General features: G+C 45.5%; 1 protein-coding gene across 1 annotated transcript in view; it reads left to right on the plus strand.

Moving 5' to 3' along the window:
• The window catches only part of prdm16 (PR domain containing 16), a 237,780-nt gene that overhangs the window by 61,663 nt on the left and 155,176 nt on the right, over positions 1 to 20,941 (plus strand). The window contains 1 exon segment of the mRNA XM_064923162.1: positions 10,727 to 11,118. Coding sequence (XP_064779234.1) covers positions 10,727 to 11,118 — 392 coding nt within the window.

Here is a 20,941-nt window from a genome sequence, read left to right on the forward strand (position 1 = left end):
GAACATTTCTCTGTATCTTGGCACGGGGGTTGTTTGGAATATAGGGCCCAATTTTTGATAATGACTATTGCTTTTGGTCTGAGCAAGCAGTTTTCCTCCCGGCGTCCCTGAACTTTCCCTCCGCTGACATGACAAGTGTTCTGGCCTCTGGCCCCAGGCCTGGCCAGTTAGTCATTGTCTCTACACACATCACTACATACATAGGGTCCCTTTCTAAGTAGAGAGGTACTGATGGCTGCACTCTGTATAGTGCGTTTTCCTGTCCCTGTCTTTAGGTCGGGGTTTATTCTGTCTACCTCCCAGAGTGAAGTGCTTCCACCCCCACTATTTATCTTTCTGTTCTATTGTACAGTTCTGTCCCTTTTTAATCCCTTCTCTATCTCCTCTCTGCTCTCCTTTATAGTCTACTTTCTCCATCCACCCACCCATCAATCCATCGCACCTTCTCCCCCCCCCAGCGTGGCCCCAGTCCTCCAGGCAGGTCAGCGGCTGTGCTAACACTTTTGTCATTGTGATTAATAGCACCGTGGATTGCCGTTAATTCACTGGCTAATGACTGGGAGCGGGGAGCCGGGAGCCGGGAGCGGGCTGGGAGTAAGAGGGTGATGTATGTGGGGAGGCTGCATCCCGTGGCAGAGGTGAAAATCATTTCCACCGAGTCAGATAGCGGAGCGGTGCCGAGCACAAGCCCCATCGAACCCGATGGAAGTCGAAGCTCTCTCTCTCTCTCTCTCTCTCTCTCTTCTCTCTCTCTTTTGGTCCCTCTCCCTGCTAAGAAAAATGTATGCATTTCTTTCTCCATCTCCTCGCTCCCCCACTTTCTTTCTCTCTCTTTGTCTCTCTCTCTCTGTCTCTTTCGTCGTTTCGCTCCCTCGTTCAGGGGATGTATGTCTTCGTTCCCAGTGGGTTACTAAATGAAGCTGTATAGTGAATGGACATGGGGACATGGGCTCTGGAGACGCTGGATGGCTTCCCGCTCCTTCTGTCTTCTCTCTCTCTTTCTCTCTCTCTCTCTCTCTCTCTCTCTCTCTCTCTCTCTCTCTCTCTCTCTCTCTCTATCGCTCCTCTCTTTTGGTCCTATTACACAAATGCACACTGTTCTTATAATATGCAAAAGCAGATTCTTGCCCGTTCAAAAAGGCTTGAGGAAGAGTGACGATTCCCCCATCAGCCACTGCACTACGTAATACTTGATAAGTGGAGAAAAAACAAACAGACTCAAATTTCTTTAAAAATACTTTTCAAGTAACAGAGAATTCTTCAGTCGAAAAGCAGATAGGGTGTATGAAAGGGTTCATGTGAGGAGGTAGTGGAGGACACACACACACACACACACACACACACACACACACACACACACACACACACACACACACACACACACTCACACACAGAGGGAGACTGTGCAGGCTACTATGGGGAGGTTTACCTCCTGCATGGGCACTCACCTATACAGCCTCTCTAGCTGTCACTCACTCTCCACTCTGAGTGGACTGGATGTCGCTCACAAAGGACAGGATCTGGCTGTGTAAGTACATGCAGAGAGACAGAGAGAGAGAGAGAGAGAGATGGATGGAAGGGATGGGAGGGGAGATGGAGGGAGAGGGGATGACTGAAGGAAAGAGGAAGGAAAGGCGCTCACACCACAGAACACCTTCCTGGTGTTGTGCCATGAGCAATGTGTTGATAATTGCAAACGCGTCTCCCCGATGCTGACATCACTTGAATTAATAGTAACACATTTTTTATTTTTTGATGTACGTCGTAAAGTAAACCATTTAGTGCCCCAGTCTAGAGTTCTTTAATGATCTATTCACCGGAGGAAATAACCAGTGTGAATTGCATATGTCTGGTGAATCGGCACAGCCAACACACATATTTATTGTCCCAATCAAGCATGCTTCCATGGTCATTGTATTATTTATGTTTCTATCATTCTGTTCATGTACTATTTTTACATCCTCTACCTGGGGAAAGGCTGAATGTGCATCTTAACAGCAGAAACAATGTAGAGTGTGTGTGAGTGATGCACTACCATCTCCAGTCATTAACCAGCGTTCTGCTGGTCCATATTAACTTCTGATGGATCCCTCCTTGCCGTCCCCTCTCTCTCCCTTTGGCTGTATGCATGGATTGTACGCTTCCCCTTCCTCCTCCCTCCCTCTCTCTCTCCCTCCCCCTGGGTGATGGTTGCAACTCAATTTGGCAAATGTAACTTGCTATTGATTATTATTAATATTTATCATGTTTGTGAAAATGTCTTTTCCCAGTGCTATTAATCTGGTCTGTTAATAAATGTCTTGCCAGGCCAGGCTGGAACCCCTGGGGAGCTCCTCTGACCACAGGGCCAATATAGTGGCTGACAGCAGGGGACTCACACACACACACACTAAACGTTATACACGCTAAACCACGCGCGCACTCACACACACACACACACACAAAACGTTATGCACACACTAAACGTTTTACACGCTAAACCACGCGCGCACTCACACACACACACACACACACAAAACGTTATGCACACACTAAACGAAGCCTGCACACACACACACACAACCACACACAAACTAAACGTTATACACACAAACGCAACATACACACTAAACACACACACGCGCACGCACACACCTGCTCTCCACTGCAGGAGGTGGGGCTCTCTTCCATTTAGCTGGAGGCTTGTAGAGGTTCTGTCTCACTCGGCCAGGCAGTAGTAGCTCTCAGCTGCTCAACACAAAGAACACATCAATATATCAGCCCAATCAGAGCAACTTGCACACACACAGATTCCTTCCCTATTCGGAATGCAGAAAGAAATGCGATCAGTGAAGAATCCTGTAGGTTTTTACGCTTAAAATGCAAAGCTTCTCATTCATTTATTGAACACTCACTCCTGTTGTCAAGGTCAAGTCTCTTAATACCCACCACTGCATGTCCAAACCTGTTGAGTAAAGATGAAACACACACACACACTCACACACACACACACACACACACACACACACACACATCCTGAAGTATAGCCCTGCTGGCACCAATGGGACCCACACATGCATCTATCAAACAGGCTGCGGCTTCTCTAAAAGAGCTGTATGTGTATGTGTGCTGTGTCCGTGTGTGTGTGTGTGTGTCCGTGTGTGTGTGTGTGTGCGTGTCAGATCTCTGAGGGATCCACAGCTAGTCATGCTTTAAGAACCCCGAGTTAGTGGAAGTTTCTTTTCTTGTTTCAGGCACCAGAAGTAACCCAGGCCTTTCTTTTTTTGGGGGGGGGGGGGGGGAGCTGAAATCTCACCCCCATGCCCCCGTGGGCGGGCACCCGCCCCCGCTCTGGAGAAGCAATATTGCTACTTTAAGTGTTACTTGGAAATGTTCCCCGTTGCTTTTACAAGGGGAAACAGTGTGTGTTTCTGGAGAGGCTAGCCAGTATTGTAGTTGACCATCCCCTGTGCAGCTCCCCCCTCCTCCTCTCCTCCCACCAACCCTTTCTCTGTCTTTCACTACCGTCCTACCGTACGTCATCATGAAAAACCCACCGCCATGGAAAAGCGCACACATAGTTTCATCCCTTTCTCCCCCACATTCTCCAACCTCTCTCTCTCCTTCTCCCGTTTCTCTTTCTCCCTCTCTCTCTCTGCCTGCTCGCTCTTTCTCCCCCTCTCTCTCTCTGCCCGCTCGCTCTTTCTCCCCCTCTCTCTCTCTGCCCGCTCGCTCGCTCTTTCTCCCTCTCTCTTTGTCTGCCCGCTCGCTCTCTCTCTCTCCTTCTCCCGTTTCTCTTTCTCCCTCTCTCCCTCTCTGCCTCTCCCTCTCTGCCTCTCCCTCTCTGCCCTCTTTAGATTTTATTGCTGCCTCTCTTTTTCCTCCCATAAAAATCTGGCCCGATTTAAGGCTCTTTGTTAAGACAGAACCAATCATCAAAGGGCCTGATTAAAGAGGAACAGGTAAGAGTTTCTCGTTTGTGGCCCTAACGATACCAATAACTCTGCTAAGTGGAGCGATATTCTGTGGGTTATTGGGGAGGTGGGGCGGCGAGCACCAGATTAGGTGGTACCCCCCCCCCCCCCCACACACACACACATCAAATGTTTATAAGTTTGTTAAGCAACAGGGCCGCCTGGTCATTTTTCATATCTGTCACGGTTCCACACCCCCACCCAAACCCCCACCACCAGAGGAACTTTTTCTCCCCATATTTGGGGCGGGGGAAATATTGCATATTTGTGCAGTTTTCCCTTGATACTTGCTTTTCATCAGGAACGGACCTCGGAATTGAAATATTGACTTACTCTGAGACAATGATACAGTCTCTGTGTGCACTGGACTGGTAGGGCCCGATCACTGAGCAACAGCCACCCAATTCCACTCATTTTTTATTATCGTAGTCATACAGTTGTCGTCCAATGCACATTTATGTATTTACGATTTTCTTACTGAATTAGAGAGGGTAGAGTTAACCATACATTTGGCCCTTCATTGCAGTTCAAGCCCAACTGAGCTGATCCAGAAGCAATCCAGAATTCAATCGAACCAGCACTGTGCTGCAAATAACATTGTACGCATTTGAGGTGATGCAATTGTGTTCCCAACGGGGTGAAACGAAACGAAACAACCGCTTTGATTTGAATGCCATTGCGCACATGCTGCAGAGATTTTTCGCACTGCATATTTGATTTAAAGGAAGCTGAATGTCACAAAAGTACGGCTTGACTTGACCGTACCAGTCTTCATGCTACACACACACACACACACACACACACACACACACACACACACGCGCACGCACGCACACACACACACACACACACAAAGAAGAGTGCATTCTACCACACAGTTAAGTCAGCCAGTGCCAAAGCTGCTCCACTAAAACGAGACGGCATCACCGAGTCAAGTCCCTGTGCCACAAGGAACATGTGTTTACGTGAGTGGATGCAGACTGCAGAAAATTGCTGCTGATCTTTATCTCTCCACGTCTAACTCTTTAGTGGGGCTGAATAAACAGAGCCTAGAACAGTTGGCCTGTTGTAGTACACCGTGATTTTCAGATTTTCGCTTTAACGGCCTTTTGATCACACTTTACTCGTCAATGTTACTATGGTTACATTGATCACCTGGCAACGGTCATCACTGCTTAGTCAGTTTTTTATTTTAAGAATTGCATTGTTTGATAACATTTTAATATTTTCCTTTGGCGTTCCCTAATATAGTGCGGCATGTACTATACCTGAAGCCCATAGAAATGAGAATAGAAATCAAATGAAATGAAATAGAAATGAATAGAAAATACATCTCCATTCAAGTCAATGATGGGATAATTGGTGGACCGGCAGCCATTTTAAGTGTACCCATGCCAGGACATAAAATCAGGAAGTGTAACCTTCAATCTGACCTGTGATTTGTTGAGTCAACTGACATTACAAAATATACATTCCATTGTCATGAGCCACATCAGTTAGCATCATTTGAATGAACGTTCTACATTACCATGGCAATCCAGCGTCAGTTGATGGGATATTCCAAAATACAAAAGGAAATGATTTCGTCACAATACCAGGCAGCCATTGCGGGGCTACCCATGAGCTTGGCAGTCAGTTGCCAGGGTTTGAGCTTCCAAGCCCATTCTATTCATTCTTATTTCTATGCACTAGCCTACATGTCATCGTCTATATATTTATTTTCAATGCTCATAGGTAGATAATGTATGTCACGGTTATTTTTGAAGTCGAGTCTTGCAATCACTAATTGAATATTTTATCTGTCATGTTTTGCTGTTATTGGATGATGTTTCATATATATATTTTGTAATATTTTTGCAATGATATATTTTCTAAAGTGGGGGGACGGGTTTGTTTCTTTCTCGCCAATGTCCTAAATAAGTCTTGTTGCTCTGTGAACTCTCAACGAGCTGTTACTTGTATAACCTTATCTTAATTGTGTTGTGAGTATATTACCATGGTTTGTTGGCTCAGTATGAGTACACTGAAGTACACTGAAACGGGCAAGTGTGTGACATCCTTGGGGAGTATTTTAGGATATTTCATATCCTTTCGGGAAATGCCGAGTTAGTAAAGACCTTCTTGAGAGATATGATCCATCAAATAGCATAGATGATCAATGATCATTACAACATGAAATAGCATAGATGATCGATGATCATTACAACATGAAATAGCAGAGATGATCGATGATCATTACAACATGAGATAGCATAGATGATCAATGATCATTACAACATGAAATAGCAGAGATGATCAATGATCATTACAACATGAAATAGCATAGATGATCGATGATCGTTACATCATGAAATAGCATAGATGATCGATGATCGTTACAACCTGAAATAGCAGAGATGATCGATAATCATTACAACATGAAATAGCATAGATGATCGATGATCGTTACAGCATGAAATAGCAGAGATGATCAATGATCATTACAACATGAAATAGCAGAGATGATCGATGATCATTACAACATGAAATAGCATAGATGATCGATGATCATCACAACATGAAATAGCAGAGATGATCAATGATCATTACAACATGAAATAGCATAGATGATCAATGATCATTACCGCATGAAATAGCAGAGATGATCAATGATCATTACAACATGAAATAGCAGAGATGATCATTACAACATGAAATAGCAGAGATGATCAATGATCATTACAACATGAAATAGCATAGATGATCAATGATCATTGCAACATGAAATAGTAGAGATGATCGATGATCGTTACAACATGAAATAGCATAGATGATTAATGATCATTACAACATGAAATAGCATAGATGATCAATGATCATTACAACATGAAATAGCAGAGATGATCGATGATCGTTACAACATGAAATAGCAGAGATGATCAATGATCATTACAACATGAAATAGCAGAGATGATCAATGATCATTACAGCATGAAATAGCAGAGATGATCAATGATCATTACAACATGAAATAGCATAGATGATCGATGATCGTTACAACATGAAATAGCAGAGATGATCGATGATCATATTACAACATGAAATAGCATAGATGATCGATGATCGTTACAACATGAAATAGCAGAGATGATCGATGATCATTACAACATGAAATAGCATAGATGATCAATGATCATTACAACATGAAATAGCATAGATGATCAATGATCATTACAACATGAAATAGCAGAGATGATCGATGATCGTTACAACATGAAATAGCAGAGATGATCGATGATCGTTACAACATGAAATAGCAGAGTGTTAATAAAAACTAACAACATCCATGATGGGACAGAGAGGAACAAGTCAGCTCATCTTACAGCTCAGATGTAGTCTGACCCCTTGTTCTGGTTTGTGTGTAGAGAGAACGACCCGTCTTACGGGGGAGGGGGGGGAGTCCCCCAGTATGTGTGTGTGTGTGTGCACCCAATGTCTCTTTGTTTTCCAGCACGGCTAGCAATAACAGGGGTGTTTAAAAGAGTGCATTTACAATTTATCAAATAAATCTGATGCCTTCATGTCGCCGGGTTCTCTGGACGCACGGTAGTTTCCAGTGGAATAACATGGACCAAACAAGCGGCCCATTGTGGGCCCAGCCAACGCCAGGACCCCCAAGGTGCGAATTAATGATTGACCCCTGATGTAATCAGGATAAATAGTTCCCGTGAAAAGAGAGACGGGGAGAGAAAGAACAACATGGTGGAGGGAGAAAGGAAGGCACTATCTGGCGGAGGTTTTTTAAGCAGCCCTCCGGGAGACAGTGCTAACATCTCACTCCTCTTCAGAGACCAAAGCCAAGCACGCAAGTAAAAACGTCTTGGCTCAGCCGTCTCACGTCACTTTTTAACTTTCCTCCTCCTCTTCCTGGCCCCTTTCATTATGTTCCTGCTTACTTTTCTCCCCCTCTCCTTTTCTTTCCTCTTTATTTGTAGTGAATTTCATGGTCGAACATGGCCAAGCCATCGACTAGAATGTCACAGGGAAAAAAGGAGGGAAGAGGATTTTTTTTCTTCTGTGGTGATTAATTTTAACTTTCCCTTTTTTTTCTTTTTTTTAGGTGAATTTTTATGAATAAGGGAACTGAGCTCGGAGGATCTTAACTTCTGGCCACAAGTCTCCTTTAAATCACATTGTGTTTTCGCTTGGCGCTCCGCTCCAGTGGTTTCTGTCTTACACAAATAATGTTTTGTTCATTAAAATTAGGGACGTTACTCCCCCCCCCACCACCACCCTTCTCGCTGCTCAATTTCGAGGTAGTGATCTGTGTGTTTCTGCTTCGAGGCTCTTAAAGTCTAACAGTATTTAATAGATTTTCCAACCCTCTCTTCGGTTGTTCAAATTGCGCTAGATGGGTCGGGTGCCAGCAAAAGGGAGAGAGATTTTTTTTTTTTTTAGTGGTTCAAAAACACTTTTGATTCTTGAAAACTGCACCAGATAGGCCGCGGTTATAAAAGTTTAATTGATCTGTGAAAAGTGGAAGCTACTGCTGGCGTACATGTTTCCCTTCGCTTAATTGCCCGCCTGGTCTGGGCCCCTATGAAACCCTGATCATTAAAGAAAATGGGTAAAACGTTTATTTTCCCGAGAAAAAAAAGAAAAGAAGAAAAATCCACTGGATGACGCAAAATTGGTCATAAATGCCTTCGTTTTACTGCCCAGATTTTATATGACAAGTTTCCCAGATCTGTCAGGACTCTCTCTCGCCAGTCGCTGGGAGCCTGTCACAGTGCTTTCATAGTTCACGTTTACATTCTAGACTTACATATCCGTTCATTCAGCAATTATTTTTTTCTCTCGATTTTACGAGCCAAAACCCAAGCGTTTATTGGACCGAAAGCAGATAATTGATTTCAGATACTCCTTGCTGTCAATTATACGATATTCCATTCTCCTCAATTTCCTCATTCCAATGTCTAACTTCGGAGACTTTCTGTCCATACAGTAAATGCGGTAATGGTCATTATGAGCAGCTCTTGATGTTTCAAAGTCACGTTAAATCAACGATTATTGGTCGCGTACACATATTTGCAGATGTTATCTCAGGTGGAGAGAAATGCTTGCGATCTGAAACTTGTGCAACCGTTAAATTGATTAGGTCATTAGGCTCTAAACTGGATCATACTAGTTTGTCGAGTATCCTCACTCAACAGTGACTCTTAAGATGTTAGATACTGTAGGACCAAGGGACATTTAAACTCCAATGTTATATTGTCGATCGTATATTTGAACTTTTTTATATTTTGGTATTTAATGTGTTATGTTGTATCATTATGATAAAATATTGATGTTGATTGTTTTCTGCCCAGAAAACACCAGATTGAAATGATCTGTCTAGCTAAATCTACTGCAATAGCATGTTGTACACGGTCCCTGACAAGTAAACAAATAAATAAAACAATAAGTAGAAGTAAGCGAGTTCAACTGGCTAAATCTCCCGTCTTTATGTTTTCAACTTGGTTTAAGAGTTCAACGGCTGTGGATGCGAGCGCCAGGCCAGCCTCTGTTAGTCCTGACGCGGTGTTATGTTGTTGGCAGGGCCGGTCGTGAGGAGGAGGGAGCCGGCTGATTGGAAACACTCCTGCAGTAATTGCGGAGCCTAGTTCAGACTGATTTCCCTGGCCTGTGTTTGGACAGCAAACTGCAGTTAGTGCTTCTAGCAAAAGACACCAGGACTTGTTCACTCCTCTCCACGCTGCCACGCTAGAGCCTGCCTGCTCCGTCCGTCGCCCAGGCAACCTATAAAGTGTTGTGAGTTTGGTATCAACAAAATCAACAGGTTTCTTACATTTGAGTGCTGCCCCTGGGTATTGACGTGCGTTTTAATTCTGAGATTTTCCACTTTTTGTTACGGCACGACACTTGCACCAGAAAGATATCTGCTACCTATAACTGTAGATGTTTCGTAATTGAATTGTTTTGTTCATTTTCATTTATTCAGTGGCGTATCTTTCCAACTTCTACTTCAACGTGTGTGTCTGTATATCTCCCAAGTGATCTGCCCGTGACTCTGCGGTGGAGAGGTTTCTGCGTCTAGCTAGACTTGTGCCCCTCTAATTCTTTGTGCTCGTCACTGACTCTGGACGGTGGAATCCCAAATGCCGCAATTATGCTGTCAGCCACAGAGCAGTGACACACATAGGTGACTAATCTACACTGGCGAGTGACTGGCAACACCTGGGTCATTTCTCCCCCATTATCTGTAAGATGACCCTGTAGGAAATGGCGGTGGTTGTGACTGAATGGAACATCATGTCCCATCAGGGCTTCCTCTGATGGTGGGGAATGTCCTCACTAGGAATACTGTGGGCAGGCAGCCCTACTGTGGGCAGGCAGCCCTACTGTGGGCAGGCAGCCCTAACTGGGGCTGATGCCTTTTAAGCTTTTCCGTCTTTGGCTTGTTTGGGTTGAGTGAGTCAGTTAGTAGAACGGGCCTAGATGGTTACGTTCTATTGGTGATTCTGTCTATAAAGTCCCTGTCTACAAAATACAGATTGCCTTTTAGTGATATTGGTACATAGCCCTGTTGCTGAGATTGTGTCTTACAACATGGAGTGAGTTGGAGAGAATAGGTCAAGCACATTTCTCTCCCTCTGAAGGCTTGTAATATGTACTTTGTAGCAATTTCTCTCTCTTTCTCACTCTTTCTCTCTGATTCACAATTGACTTGCGTGGTTAAAGAAAGGTTGAATATAAGCTACAGAACTAACTCTCGTTCTCTTCACCTCTCTCAGATGACAGCGAAACAGTGGACAGCATGTACGAGACAGAGCCCCACCTCCTGGCGGGAGGGGCCGAGAGTGGCGAGGAGGAGACAGAGGACAGCATCATGTCCCCCATCCCTGTAGGACCCCCGTCACCGCACCCCAACAACCACCATCACCACGGGCGCCACCATCACCACAACGAGGACCCCTTCACGCCCAAGGAAGGCTCGCCCTATGAGGTGCCCGTCTACATTCCCGATGACATTCCCATCCCCAGTGACCTGGAGCTGCGCGAGTCCTCGGTCCCCGGAGCGGGCCTGGGGATATGGGCCAAAACCCGGATCGGGATGGGAGAGTGCTTCGGACCTCACAGCGCACTGCAGAGTGCCACGGTCAAAGACGGCTCCTTCGGATGGGAGGTAGGTCGTGGTTTTGACGTTCTGTCTACGTTCTTTGGACGTCTTGGCTCAGTTTGTGGCTTATTTAAGTACCGACAGAGAGTGGTAAATATTCTGACTGAGCCTGAATGAAAGAAACGTGTTGAAGAATTAAGGGTCCTTTTCTGTTATGCGACCTTGAGAGAGGTAAGTGAACGGTGCTTGAGACTCTTGGTCCTCAGCTCTTTTAGCCCGGTGAGACCGTCTAGCCGCCAAACAAAGATACTCCTTCCATTTGCATCTCCTGCTACCATTGGACCACCGTCGCCCTCTTTAAAATGAGTTGGTCGCCAACGTTGGAAAATCCAACTGATTACTGGAGGTATCAGCTTTTCGGTGCAGCCTCCCCCTATCCATCCAACGGAGCGCGCCCGTTTGGTCACGCCACACGATGTGGAAATGGAAGAGGCGTGCAGCCAGCCCGTATTGAACTATTCATTTTCATTTCAACATGACATTAGAGGATATTGAAGTTGCTTCAGTAAGCTCATGGAGTGAATGATTTTCTCTCTCTCTCTCTCTCTCTCTCTCTCTCTCTCTCTCTCCTCCTTCCTCTCTTTCTCTCTCTCTCTCCTCCTTCCTCTCTTTCTCTCTCTCTCTCCTCCTTCCTCTCTTTCTCCCTCTCTCTCCTCCTTCCTCTCTTTCTCTCTCTCTCCCCTCTCTCTCTCTCTCTCTCTCCCCCTCCCTCTGTCTCTCCACCGCAAGGCTAATCAGACCAGAATCTTCCCGGGTCGGATTCTCATTTCAGGAGGCTGGCGTTTTGGTCAATCACATATATAGTCGGATATTTTACAGCATTTCCTTCACATGTAATTACGCACTCTGAACTAATCACGTCACAAAAAGGTTGGGTATAGTTCGGAGGCAGCCACTTCGGACAGGGTGTACGTACATTATGTAGGCTGGCTGAGACAACCGTCATATGCAGTTGCTCTCGCTCTCTCCTTCTCTTTTTCCTCCTCTAGTCCTGTACGCGAGACGAAACATTTGCCGATTAGAGAGGCGAGGCACACGCTACATGGCACAAAGCCACGGAAAGCGTTTTCCTCTGGAAAGTTCATATTATGACTAGACCTACGGGGCACGCATAGGCCCCCCGCTCTCTCTTTTTTTCTTTCTCTCTCTCGCTCTCTGAAAGCTATACTCTCACTCTTTCTCTCTTTCTCTCTCTCTCCCCCTCTATCTCTCTCTCTCCCTCTGAAAGCTATACTCTCACTCTTTCTGTCTTTCTCTCTCTCTCCCCCTCTCTCTCTCTCTCCCTCTGAAAGCTATACTCTCACTCTTTCTCTCTCTCTTTCTCTCTCTCTCTCTCTCTCTCTCTCTCTCTCTCTCACTCTCTCTCCCCCTCTATCTCTCTCGTCTCTGTCTCTGTCTCTGTCTCTGTCTCTGTCTCTGTCTCTGTCTCTGTCTCTCTGTCTGTCTGTCTCACTCTCACTCTCACTCTCACTCTCACTCTCACTCTCACTCTCACTCTCACTCTCACTCTCTGTTTCTGTCTCACTCTCACTCTCTGTTTCTGTCTCACTCTCACTCTCTGTTTCTGTCTCACTCTCTGTTTCTGTCTCACTCTCACTGTTTCTGTCTCACTCTCACTCTCTGTTTCTGTCTCACTCTCACTCTCACTCTCTGTTTCTGTCTCACTCTCACTCTCTGTTTCTGTCTCACTCTCACTCTCTGTTTCTGTCTCTCTGTCTTTCTTTCTGTGTGTAAGCTGCTCCTGCCTTACCCTGTACAACACTCATGTTACAGGCCCAAAATGACTGCTGAACATTGTTTACATTGATTCTGAGGGGTCGGCCTGCTGCTCCCTGGCAAAATGACCAACTGAAGAGGTTCTGATAGCTCCATGACTTAGTCAGACTCCAGACAGAGATCATTGTCTGTATATAAGTATTTTATTTCAATACTGTTCTAGCCAATAATTCAGCTCGTCAGGACCTCATTCAAAAAGCATAGTTTACAGTGTGTCAATTATTTTGCACGTTTTGGATTAGATTATTTTTGTTGCTGTTGAGTGGTGTGATTTTCCTTCAGGCTACATTGGCATAATCCGTCAATCTAAGGTCACGCTCTGTCCTTTTTCTTTGCCGTTTCCAAAAACCTATCCGTTTGTTCCACCGCTGGGCACACCACCAACAGCAGGTCCCAAACATTTCTCCTCCTGCCGTCGAAATCCCACCTCGACGTCGTCTCGCCTGTGTTTGGAAGAGACATCCTGTCTCTCTCGCTCTCGCTCTCGCTCTCGCTCTCTCTCTCTCGCTCTCTCTTCCTCTTCTTTCCTTTTTTTTTTATTTTTTAGGTCCCTTATCAAAGATAGCCATAACAGCCCAGCCATCGATAGCCATCACGAAACTCCTCCAGGAACGCTCCCCACACCGCCTCTGGTCTTAGAAAAATAGACAGGCCTACAGAGAGAGGGAGGGAAGGAACAGAGGAAGAGAGAGGGCGAGAGAGAGGGGAGGGAGAAGAGAGACCGGGGAGATGGGGCACTAAGAAAGCAGGGGGGGAGGTCAGTGCTGTTAATGGGCCTTGATGGAGGGGGGCCCACTGTCTGTCAGTCTGTCCCCTCTAGCCCCAACTGAATAGGTTGGGGGGGCTTGTTATGAGAGATAATATTTGATTAGATCCCAGATCTCCTTTGTCTAAACGTGATCCTATCTACAGAATGCTCAGGGTAGGGTTTTAACACTAGTAGTCGTCATTGTGGGAACTGAATGGGAGTTGAAAGGATCGTATACTGTGCAGGATCCACCTATTGAATGGGTGTTGGTTCGAGTTGTGCCACAGACAGGTGTGTGTAATGATATCTGGGTAGCATGTAGAGTTAAGGGGATGTGTGACTTGTGTGAATGCATGAGGTCTGTGTGTAATTAGGCTTGGGTAGAGTTAATGGGCAGTGTGAATTGGGCTCTATGGGTGAAAAGCTCAGGTGGGTGTGCGAGCGTTAGTGAGAGTGTGTGTGTGTTAGAAATTGCGTGCGTGTGTGTGCGTCTCTCTGTGTGCGTGTATGTCTCTTGACGTCTGTGTGTGATCAGCCCTGGAGCACGGCACGGACACCGCCACCATCCGTTCCTGGATAATGAGAATGATCCAGGTGGACAGAACAGAACAGAGAAGAGAAGAAAAGGAAGCCCAGTCTTGTCTGTCCCGGGGCGTTGGGCGATGCCGAGGTGTTAACTCGGACTCATTTCCCCGAGACGGACAGCTCAATCTAGGAGATGCTTAGCTCGGGGCAACGTCCATTCAGCCTGTCCCTCCGCTCCCCCCACTGCAACGGCAGAGCCACCCGGAGTCATCCATTTAAAAGCTATTATGCTCCCCTTTATCACAACATAATATAACGGCCGGGCTCCGCAAAAGAACCGATTTTCAATCAAGCTGTGCGCACGGGCCCTTGTCTGGAAGGCCTCTCTGCTATGGGACTGGGAGGGATCCTTCAGAGTGACACGGCCTATTGTGGAAGCAGAGTTTGGTCCCGGATCAGGTATTGACAGGAGCAGGTGGGCGTACAATAGAGGTTCACACTGCTGCTCCTCTCCTGTTCTTCTCCCCCTTCGCAGCACACACTGGAGCCCACTGTCAGCTCACACTCCCTCTGGGAAAGGGAGGGAGGTAGAGGGCACTGGGAGAGAGGGCACAAGTGAAAAGTGTGTGTGTGTGTGTGTGTTGCACGAATAGATACTATATGTGTCAGTGTGTGCGTTTAAAAAAAACGTTTTTTCATGAATGTGTGTGTGTGTGTGTGTGTGTGTGTGTGTGTGCATGCACGCTTGAGTGTGAGTGTGTGGACACCTGGAGAGTGGTTCTTTAATTATTTTTTTTAAACAGAGTCCAAGATCCTCCAAAGTGGTACAACAATACATTCTCACATATGCGTGTGTGTGTTTAATGACACGTAAAGCCCCATATCCACAGACTGTTAGTAACAGAAGGATGTCCCAGCGATGAAACAAAGGACCGTCTCTCTAGTGATCTGTGATCCAAACTTATCCAAACTGTCAAATAACTCAATCAAATATCTTCCGTTTTGTCTCGGGCTGCCGAGGGAACGTAGCAAAGCCCAAATCAAACAAGCGCAGATCCCTTTCCAAAGCTATATTAATGGTGTTTACTCACCCTTCTCCTAACCCCGTTGCAGGGCGTGTCAACTCCGTGACAGGGCCTTTGTCACTCTGACACCTTTTACTTTTGTCATCTCGCCCTTTCTCTTTGTCCTGCATCTCAAGTGTTTGCTATCTCAAAGAAGGCACTTGTGCCGAGTCAACAAATGATTCAGTGGTCGCTGATAAAAATCTCTCTCCATGTGAAGACGGAAAGGAAAGAACCTTGCCGTGTCTTCACATTGTCGGAAATAGCTCTGCACAATTAAGAGTCTTTGTAGGGCGTAATGACCTCCTGGTGATTGATCTGGCTGGTGTTGGTCGAGTGAATCGCATAAGTTTGACTATTTGTGTTTGAAATGGTCCTGTGGTGAATGTGATACCATTCTTTGACTCTTTTTTTTTTTTATCGTCTAGGGACCAACGTCGAGTCTTTTAATGTCACCTGCCATGTGGGCCTGCACTGTTAAACATCTTGAGTGTTTCAACTTGTGAAAAAAATATGAGTTATCAGCACAGACTTGTTGAAGTTGAAATGGCAACCCTTTTTGACGGGGCATGTGTCATGCCTTTAACAGATTGATGTGGTACACACACATATCTATATACACATATATACACACACACACACACTAACATGTCCCATTACCCGGGTGTATGTCACCCGTCGGCCATACCTCCTCCCAGCTTCAAAGGGTCTCGAACCCTCAAGGACCTTGGGATGACTTTGTTGCCGGGCAGATCAGGACTTTTTCTTTGTTTGTGCTTATAGCGTTTGAGTGTTTTTCCATATCAGCATCATTCATCCGATGAGAGTGAAGAAAAGGAAGGGAGAAAAAAAGTGCCTGTCGTTCTTTTCTCTCTCTCGTATTTACCTTACTGTTGACTTAGCGATACGCCAAGGCGTTGGACGGGAGCTCTTGGGCAGCCGGTGGGACTACGTGACAGACACCCAGCGCTCCATGGACGTTGCTCATATTTCTCCGCCTGCATTCTTTTGTGCCCTGATCCCTGGGATGACAGCTTCCTTTTCACGCCAGCGCTTGGTTGGCCCTTTTGTTTGCTAGCTAAAACGCTAGCTAATGTCCTCTTGGAACCCGGGCGAAGACTCTGGGCCCCGCCCTGACACTTATCTGTCCTGACCCTACCGCTCACCTCCAGCACTGTTTGCTCGCCTTTTGTGTCGGAGGAATTGCTGAGCCCTGTATACCCAGCATGTGTCAAGATAGCGCTCTAGGGGTGATCAAGGCGCAGTTTGCAACATGTTTGGTCTGTTTGCCGACGAGGTGTTTTTTTGTGCTTTTTATCTCGAGCCGGGCCACAAGACTAATGTTACCTAGCTGATAGGGCAGAAACCACCAAGGACTTTAGGGGACACCGAATAGACAAACCGAAAGGAATGGCGGGTAGTTGACAGAGAGAGGGAATTAGCTAGTGCCCCCCATTCAAACGACTGCAGGTACGCGGAAACCAGCCGCGCTATGCGTTTTCACTTTGAATATTTGTTCTATTTTGTGGGAAGAAGTGGTTTTGAATCAATTGTCCAATGTCTGTATGTCAGATGTACACCTTTCAAGGTAAGGTGCTGACTAACGGAATGTACAACTTATCGCCATAACGATAGCACCTTCATCTGTGAGGGGATGGTTTCTGAGTAAGCCCACAGTGTGGTTTGCGTTTCTCTGCAAATTGATCAAAATGTTGTCCGTTCAGACGATTTTAGCATGTTGTACCAAGAATACACTGTTTCTTATCAGTCAAGATCATATATTGAAGGGTCTCCTGAGTGGTGCAGTGGTCTAAGACACTGCATCGCAGTGCTAGATGCGTCACTACAGACCTGGGTTTGATCCAAGGCTGTATCACAACCGGCCATGACCGGGAGTCCCATAGAGCGGAGCACAATTGACCAGCATCGTCGGGGTTAGGGGAGGGTTTGGCCGGGGGGGGGGGGCTTTACTTGGCTCATCGCACTTTAGCGACTCCATGTGGCGGGCCGGGTATCTGCAGGCTGACCCCGGTCGTCAGTTGAACGGTGTTTCCTCCAACATATTGGTGCGGGTGGCTTCCGGGTTAAGTGGGCAGGTGTTAAGAAGCGAGGTTTGGGGGGTCATGTTTTAGAAGACGCTTACCTTCCTGAGCCCGTTGGGGAGTTGCGGCGATGAGACAAGATTGAAATTGGGGAGAAAATAGGGGTAAAAAATAAAATAAATACCATGTGTTGATCCAGAGAATATAGACTGTCGCCCTATTCCTTTCCAGTGGACTTTCACCTCTTCTGTAGACCACCTATTCTGTAGACCATGTTGAGACATGGATGCAAGTACTACTTGAAACAATTTCACATATGTTATCCTGGCGTGATTGAGCTAGCCTGGCAGCCGTGTGGGCCTGGGTGGGCATGGGCGGGCGGGTGGGCCCAACCCATCACCAAATTTCCTCTCTACCCCATAGCAAAATGTATAGAATTGCAGGAAATTATCTTTAAAACGGCACTATTTTATCTCAGCCTTGTGGCGAAATGTGTAGAATAGCATGAAACTAGCTATACATTATTACTTGTTTTGGGCCACCAAAATTTCTGCAGGCCCACCACCAACGAATTTCTGGCTGCGCTACTGTAGCCTGGTGAAATAGAAACAATAGAATAGTCACAAGAGTGCAAACCCCGCACATCTAGCACTCAGACTAGAGCAAACGCTAAAAGTACTTGAAAATGTTTGAATAGTATGTGAAGCCAAGACTGGTAGACCCCGTGGGGAATATGAAGCCATGAGAGATGAGCTCTCCAGGTTCATGGATCATTAGAGCATAGTATTTTACTAATCAAATTAGAGCCCGACTCCGAGGTCAAAAGAGCAGCAGTATATTTCTAAAATCATAGGAAAGGATAATTGTTGACCACCATCAAATTACATTGCATTAATTATATTAAATTATTATATGTAATGTAACATAGAATACATATAATAATGATAATGTATATTAATAACAATTCATATTGTAATTAACAATGATACTCATGAGGACTGAATTATTACAATAGTTCATAATTAGTCATTATTCTTGACATTAATATTACCTAAGTATTTGTTTATGTACATTCATCTCCAGGTTGTTTTAAGATGGTACATAATATTATTGCCAAATTGTAAGGAGTAATGTTGGCATCTGTGTTTCCTTTCCCACAGTAAAATGCCATGTAATGAATATCAGTCTTGTGGTATTTAACAACCCTATTGACCAACACTGTGTGGTTTTCTGTATCACGGTTATACCTGATAAACCCAAGTTTAAACATGAACAAAATATATACGAAAAAACAGAGCAAGTATAACACCACAGTTTCAATCCTGAGGTTGTATCATCTTCCATTCACGTACATTTTATGTAGGTTTTAAACATGCCATTAGCCAATTTAATCCAATTTTCCCAGCCTTCGGAGCACTCCAGTGGAACAGATTACATCTAATATTAAACATATGGGCCCTGTTGCCTTAGAAACATCGCAGCAGCTTTTTAGGAGCTGTTAAAGAAAGACACATCGTTTTTTAAAAACATTTTCTTTGCGTCTCTCGTCCCCTCAAACCGATGTCAATTATCCCTCTGAACATGGTAATTGATAACGAGGAAGCAAGCAGCAAATTAAATGTCAGGTTTGATTAGAACGCTGATGCCTTATCATTTGTTCATAACTCGCTACCAGCGTCTGTTAATTAATCTCAAGACCCCCAGATGAAATGAAAGAGTATCTCAGGAGGAAGTGAACGGGAGAGAAAGTCATCCATTTTTGATAGAGCGGTCGAGCGGCTCAATAAATATTGTCCCTCCAAATTGTTGATGTTATTATTTGGTCATTGGTTTCACTGCTCCCGTCGACTCTGAGCCACTTTGTCTCTCAATAGAGTCTCTTGTCTAGCCTCAAACTCCAGCCCCTCCAGTCTCTTAACTCACTCACTCTTCAACAATGTCATCCTTTATGTCGTTTCCCTTCTGTTAGCCGCCGCGTGGCGCGTAGCTCGCACAGACTTGCTTTAACTAATGCTCAGGCGATTATGTGTTCCTAAACATTAATTTAATACCCCTCCTCGCTCCCCTGTCCTCGGTGGCCAAAAGCAGGTAACTCCTGACCAATTCCTCCCACCCTCCCCTACCTCCTCCCTCCTCTGTATCCCAGTGAAAACCCATCATTCATGGCTGTCCTGATGAATAGCCACATCATTGCTGCGTTAGCCCCAGGCCACGGCAGACAATGATATTGCTCTGTGGCCGGGCCAGAAAATGATGACATTTGTCAAAGGCTGTTTATGTTGTTAATTAGATTGATGCTTACACTTGGAAATGGGACTTGGTCCTGCATGATAGCGTTCACCCCCCCCCCCCTCCATTTCATGAATTAGCCATGAAGCTGCTTTCATTTTCTTCTCGGCTGCTTGCTTTTTTTTGTTGCTTTCCCACCATGTTTTGCCGTGTGAGAAAGAAAAAAAAATGTGTATGTTTGTGCGTGCTTGTGTGAGGGAGAGCGTGCATGTGTGAGGGAGAGCGTGCATGTGTGAGGGAGAGCGAGCGTGTACGTGCATGACTGAGTTAGTGGAAGAGGAGGTGTCAGAGAAGGGTCAGAGCAGGGTTTGGCACGGCCCCACAGCCAGCCCATACGGCGAGGGCTTACCCAGCTTAAAGTGCCACACACAGCAGAGAGAGCTCACTAACCAGCTCCACCACCACCTGTACAGAGACAGACATGTCAGAGCCCCATGGACAAACCCTCTGTTGTTCCCCTAGCCCCCCTGCCGATACTCCCCCCGCTCCCCCTCCACCCCACCTCCAAATTAAAGAAAGAGTTTAGCTTTCAATCCCCACACAACCCGCTTTTATGGGCTTGAAGTATTTCCTAAACATTTCCAAGAAAGAGAATGGCGACGCTGGCCTATTAATCGGGTCCCCGCGGCTGTTGTGATTACTATTTCCGATCACAACGCTGTCAACACCGTAATAACGGCGGATTTAGACGACAGAGGTGAGAATGTATTGTTCTACCACGTTGGAGATCTTGGACGTTGTTTTAATTAAAACAACCACTCTCCAGGTGTCCACACACGCACTTTAAAGAGAGCTTGCACGCAAACACACCCACGAACACACACTCACACACACTGGCAAACAGACAAACCACTGATTGTTATTCTTTCCTCAAGTTGACTATTTGGAATAACAGCACGGACCGAGGAGTGAAGCATAATGACGACATGCCATTTGACAAACTGTGTTGAATTGTTGAAATGTCAAATTGGTCTTTACTTTGGAAAGGGTGTGGAGTCGGTCGAGTGATTTTTGGTCAAATTCTCCTACACTGTCATTGAGGAGGTTGAGTTGCCCATACAGTCTATTTATTTTTCTGCATCTCGGCATCTCTCTTCCTCCCTATTATAATAATACATAGGTTTTATATAGCGCTCTTTATGGACCCAAAGTCGATTTACAATTGTTTCAAAAATCTCTCTCTCTCTCTCTCTCTCTCTCTCTCTCTCTTTCTCTCTCTCTTAGATGACTCTAAGTCAGAAGTAGTAGCTTTTTGTCCATGAATCATCCCAGGCCTTGCCCTCTTGTCTCCTCTGTCCAACCCATATCTGTAAATCTGTCACAACTCCTCCACAGCACATATTTCACATGAATTTCCATCTATGGTATTCCTTGTTTTGCTTTAA

This window comes from Oncorhynchus masou, chromosome 18 (genome assembly GCF_036934945.1).
Source record: "Oncorhynchus masou masou isolate Uvic2021 chromosome 18, UVic_Omas_1.1, whole genome shotgun sequence".
NCBI lineage: Eukaryota > Metazoa > Chordata > Actinopteri > Salmoniformes > Salmonidae > Oncorhynchus > Oncorhynchus masou.